The sequence below is a fragment of the Nelumbo nucifera genome, chromosome 5 (genome assembly GCF_055504915.1).
Source record: "Nelumbo nucifera cultivar China Antique chromosome 5, China Antique-T2T, whole genome shotgun sequence".
Classification (NCBI taxonomy): Eukaryota; Viridiplantae; Streptophyta; class Magnoliopsida; order Proteales; family Nelumbonaceae; genus Nelumbo; species Nelumbo nucifera.
In genome coordinates, this window is record NC_142653.1 from 34,053,507 (window position 1) to 34,058,780 (window position 5,274).

The 5,274-nt window shown below is 36.4% G+C and overlaps 1 protein-coding gene and 1 non-coding gene across 3 annotated transcripts; one reads left to right on the forward strand and one right to left on the reverse strand.

Annotated features, from left to right (window-relative positions):
• The first annotated feature begins 2,214 nt into the window (after positions 1–2,214).
• LOC104599889 (Plastid-lipid associated protein PAP / fibrillin family protein) lies at positions 2,215–4,016 on the forward strand. 2 transcript variants are annotated; one of them, XM_010262633.3, is made up of 7 exons: positions 2,228–2,647; positions 2,775–2,890; positions 2,978–3,100; positions 3,261–3,359; positions 3,472–3,516; positions 3,651–3,724; positions 3,838–4,016. In XM_010262633.3, exons 1-7 carry the CDS (start codon positions 2,347–2,349, stop codon positions 3,920–3,922), a joined length of 843 nt encoding a protein of 280 aa, XP_010260935.1. In that variant the 5' UTR covers positions 2,228–2,346; the 3' UTR covers positions 3,923–4,016. The 2 variants fall into 2 exon arrangements, with proteins under 2 accessions (XP_088744170.1, XP_010260935.1); XM_088888044.1 differs by lacking the exon at positions 3,261–3,359 and having other exon boundaries at positions 2,215–2,647.
• An 842-nt stretch (positions 4,017–4,858) lies between these two features.
• Positions 4,859–4,942, reverse strand: TRNAL-CAA (transfer RNA leucine (anticodon CAA)). Its single transcript has one exon. It is a non-coding gene; the product is annotated as a tRNA-Leu (tRNA).
• Between the last annotated feature and the right edge of the window lie 332 nt (positions 4,943–5,274).

The following is a 5,274-nucleotide window of genomic DNA, read 5'->3' on the forward strand; positions in this document are numbered from 1 at the left end:
ATAACTTTTTGCTCATATGTCCTATTGCAGTGACCTTTATTTTTATTTTGGATAACTTTTTGAGATACGTGCCTCATAAAAAATTAAAATTAAAATAAAAAAATATATGTTATAAAATAATACAATTATATATATAATATTACATCATCACAATTTGACCTCGATTGAATCTCTCCTTTTCTAGATTGATGTCTAGCCCGGTTCTTTAAACATTGATATTTATTATATATATTTTAATGATGAATTTTATTTTTTATTGGTAATCATCCACTAACAAAAAAACTTAATTAAGAAATAAAATACAAATTTATATGGCAAACATTGTGGTATAACATAGTGGTGGACTTGTAGTTGTTAGAATCAAATGACTAGGGTCCAAATCCCTTTATCCCTTATTTGTGATTTTTAATAGGCAAGTTAGTGGCATGTCAAATTCAAATTCGAATTTGAACACTACCTTAAATGCACTATTCATATTTCTTTTAATAGCGTGTTATTAAATGTGATAATTAATTAAGAGTCATTAAATTTGAATTTGAAAAGTTAAACCTTGGTTGCAACTACTACATGCTTGTTCAAATGGGTTGAATTTATTCCAAATGGCCCAAAGGAGTGTAATGGCATTCTCTTGTTTATAATCACCTTTATGTTTCTTTTCCTCTAGTTGGTCCCACCACCCCGTGACATTTTCAACCTCCACCGATCATTGGCTTAGGGATTAATGGATCCATTGTCATCCAAATTTATCTTGCCATTTGTTAATGTTTAAAAATATGATTCATATCAGGGGTGAGTATGGGTCGGTTCAGTTTGGTTTCATGGCAAAACCTGGAACTTACCCGGTGAAGGACGGTTCCAGGTCAGTTCTAGCCTTGGTGGTTCCAGGGTCAATTCCAAGGTCTATCTGTGGAACCTTTTTCTTTCTTCACTCCCCTCCTCAAAAAGACAAAAGAAGCATATTCTTTAAGAATTTGATTTTCAATAAATATAATATATAGTTTGAAATGTGTATTACTTTTATTGATTAAATTAAGTAACTTGATATGTAGATTATCATTATGTGGTTCAAAACTTATAATTAAATTTAAATTTTGTAAATATTACCTTTTACATTACTTATTCTACACATTCAAATATTAAAATGAAAACAAATGATCAAATAAGTTAAATAACTCAATGGCCAAATGAGACATTGGCCTTTATAACCATGAATGCTTGGATTCAAATCTTTATAATCCAAAAGTATTTTTAGGGTTTATTTCAAGACAAGTTCGGTTCTAAGGCAGGTTCCACTAAGGCCAACCAAGGTCAATTCATTGGGTTAGTTCGGGTAGGGTAAACCCCTAGACCTTGGAACTGGCCTAAATGGATATTGATTTCAAGAATTTAGAACCAGACCCTACCTTGTAACAAATTGGATGTGATCAATTCAAAGCCAATTAGAAGTGAATTCCATTCAATTCCATTCCAGATAAAACCTACCTATTTGCTCACCCCTAATTTATATCCTCTACTTCCCCATAAAAAAGACATTCCTCTTGCGCTTTCAATCCCGAACTTTTTGAAAACTTTGAATGACAACAAAAGACATTTCCCTATGTTGTAAGGATTTGGATAAAAATAAATTACCGGATAGAACCTATCCAAGGCAAGGACCAAGGTCGGCTCAGGTTCGTTTGGCAAAACAGCCCAAATGAACTTAGATTAAAAGTCAGAAATTCTAAGAAGTAGACCAACTCCTGGCTCAAGAGTGAGGAGCCGGAAAATTGGGCTCAGGCTTGGTTCAATAAGCGAGCGGTGAGCCGGTGATCAATCAATGTTGATGGCGAGTCAAGTCAGCTCAAGCTAATTTGCAGATGTACTCCCAAGTGCTCTCTCGGCCACACATCCTCCTAATTTATCCATTGTAAAAATAAAGCTTTTAAAAGCGACATGTGGATCAATTTATTTATTTCTTGATTCTGGGGTTAATTTCGGCCCATACAATTTGCTATAGTCTATAGTCTATACACCTCGCATATCCAATGGAAAAGACAAAAGATGCTCTCTCTCTCTCTCTCTTTACAATAATACAATAAAACAAAAATAAATAATAAACTATTTTCTTCTACATTAATAGAGTCACTAAAAAGTCTAAAGACATCACCGCTTTATCAGGACAAGAGGCAACTACTAACTGGTCTAGGGTCCCAAATCATCAACCCTTTTTTCAGTCCTTTTTTTTTATTATTTAATAAACGATCCATGTATCTATAAAACATAAGCAAGAAAGTCCGAGTCTTGAGATTATTAATAGACCTGGTTCCTCCTCCTTCCTGCCCATTGTAAGGAAAACTGTTCCTTCGTATGCTTGTGACTGAATTCATGGCTATCGAGCTCATACAGCCACCCATCAGAGCTTGTCATGTAGTACCTACAACACACAAGATGAGAAAGATGATAAAAACTAGCAGAGCAACCCCAGCCACCCATTTAAAGCTCAAGAAGAGCTCAGGATTAGGTGAGCAGGCTTCTGGGCTTAGACCCACTTACATCGTTAGAGCTGCAGAACGGGGTTCTGGTTTGGTTGGGGAACAAGAAGCAGAGGTATCAGAAGAGTCCAAGGCAATCCCCCAGATCAAAGCAGCTCTTAATCAGGCTTTACAAGGTATATTCATCTCACCTGTGTATCAAATTTCAGTTCCTTCGCTCTCTTCAATTTGAAAAATTATCAGCTTATGTGGGTAATGCGAGTGGAAGTTGAGTTGAAATGGAATGAATAAACATGTATAAAGGCATCAACAGAGGCATTTTTGGAGTCCCATCGGCAAAGAAGTCTGAAATTTTAGGTCTGGTGGAGCTGCTGGAGGCCCAGAATCCAACTCCTGATCCTACTCAAGATCTAAACAAGGTAAGAGTAGTTGGTCTTTTACTCTGTATTTGCTTTATGCAACTGAAATTGGATGGTTGGTTACTTCTATTTTCTGATAATTGCAAGGTGGGTGGATGCTGGAAACTCATCTACAGCACAATTTCGATTCTCGGTGCGAAAAGGACCAAACTAGGATTACGAGATTTCATTTCTTTGGGAGATTTTTTCCAGAATATTTACGTTGCTGAGGTACTATATCCCAGTTTCAGCTCAAATTGCACAGTGAAGATGAAAAATTAGCTTTTTCAATAGTGTTTCCTTTTTCTTTTTCTTCAGAGAGAGAGAGAGAGAGAGAGAGTCCTCGTCTTTAATTGATTATTTTCAAGATACATGTGATGGAAAAATGCAGGGTAAAGCAGTTAATGTGATAAAGTTCAACGCAAGAGGATTGAGTTTGTTGAATGGAGAGTTGATCATTCAAGCCTCCTTCAAGATTACATCCAAATCAGTTGACAACTCTATTACTCCTTGCCAAGAGAGTTACTTTTGTTTTACAGATTCTGCAAATTCTTTTGGCTTGTAAGTCCCTAACATCCTGTCATCTTTCCTTCTTGTTGCAGAGAGTTGATATAGAGTATGGAAGTTCAACCATTACACCTGATCAGGTATGGTGGGCTTTTCAAAAGACTGTCATTCAATGGTTTATTTTCTGGAAAGAAACTAAAATATTACCTGTAAGGAGCTCTTCCACTCTTGAACTAACTGTTGCTAACTAAGATTGTTATGTGTGAGACAATAGTTGATGAATGTGTTCCAGAAGAACTATGATCTTCTGCTTGGTATCTTCAATCCAGAGGGTTGGCTGGAGATCACGTATCCTTTTTCTTTTACTTACAGTTCAGTCAAATTTGTATCGTTTTTTTGCAGAAATCAACACTCAAATGGGAACTACTAATTGTTTTTCCTTAGACTCGAGTTATATCCAGATATGTTGACGAGTCCATGCGCATTGGAAGAGATGATAAAGGCAATATCTTCTTACTGGAAAGATCAAAGCAGGAAAATTCCTAAATAGTTTTGTCAAGAGAAATCATTATCCCCATTTTTTTCAACCAACATACATTCCATGTATTCATGTCAATTTAAATGAAAAGTAATTTACACAGGGCATCTCTTGCTTTTTTTCCTAAAAATTTTTAAACAATTCTGTCAATTCAGAATCAAGGGAAAGAAGGGAGCTAACAATATTAAATTATTAATTCTTCCCTTGAGACAAACATAGAAGCATTCATGTGACAGGGCAGTTGTATTCCAACAAAATTGGTGACCTCCATTTTCATTTTGCCAAGGTGTGTATCCAAGAGGAAAACTGTCAATGAACTGAATCAGGTTACTGGCTTGCTGCAGAGCTGTCATCTGAAACCCCATCTACTCCACTAATTAACCAGTCACAGAATCATGTCAAAATCAGTCAATCATTTGACGAATAATTTATAGCAGGCTCAACATGAGATTTTGACATGATTCTGTGACTGGTTAATTAGTGGAGTAGATGGGGTTTTGATCCACATAATTTCTATGGAACCCATCAAATGGTGGTTGCTGGGTGTCAAGGCATGGTCTCCTAAACCGAGCTATTTGCTCATTATGATGCAGCTAATAAGAAATGGGCAGACTGAGAGCCGGGGGTGTGGAGGTGCTCCGGCCTCCTCCAGGGCACGATGGTTAGGAATGGATGGATTTATCAACCTTGTTAGCATCATCACTTCTTTAACAGAGCGTGCGTGAATCTCTGCTGAACTCATAGGCTCATATCTTTATTATTTACATCCTACACTCCATCCAAACGCCAATAAATATTGCATAAAAAATAATCGCAGTAAAGGTCCAAATATTGCAAGCTGGATAATTTTCCCTTCCTTTCCTTGCTTTTTCCTTCAAACCAAACATAACCTTTAAGATGGGAAACCGGATCTGCTCCTCACACCTAGAGCCACAAAAATAAATTGTCAGAAGTGGGTTTTGAACCCACGCCTTCTCACGAAGACCAGAACTTGAGTCTGGCGCCTTAGACCACTCGGCCATCCTGACAACTGAGTGAATGCTCATAGTAAAATATTTTATTGATAGCGAAACATTCACTACGTAATTCAATAATTAACACATTCACGTACAAGCAATTCCAAAACAAGATAGAGGAAAGCATAATTGCTTTGGTGAAGAAACTCGAGAGAAAGAATTCTGTGCAGTCGAAAAACCTGTGCAGATGAATGATATTGTTGCATCTACAGGAGAACTAAGGTTAAAGTAGGAGGGGGTGTATTAATAAACCTTTCTCTTTTTTTTTTTGTTTTTTTTTTTTTTCAAAGACTCAGGTTGGAACGACCACAAATACATAGAGTACAAAGCCTTATATTTTGAAT

Coding starts and splice junctions, on each gene's coding strand:
- LOC104599889 (XM_010262633.3), top strand. CDS start 2,347: ATGCTTGTGACTGAATTCATGGCTATCGAGCTCATACAGCCACCCATC. Junction 3,101..3,260: donor AGAATATTTACGTTGCTGAG/GTACTATATCCC, acceptor GGAAAAATGCAG/GGTAAAGCAGTTAATGTGAT. Junction 3,360..3,471: donor TCAAGATTACATCCAAATCA/GTTGACAACTCT, acceptor TTCTTGTTGCAG/AGAGTTGATATAGAGTATGG.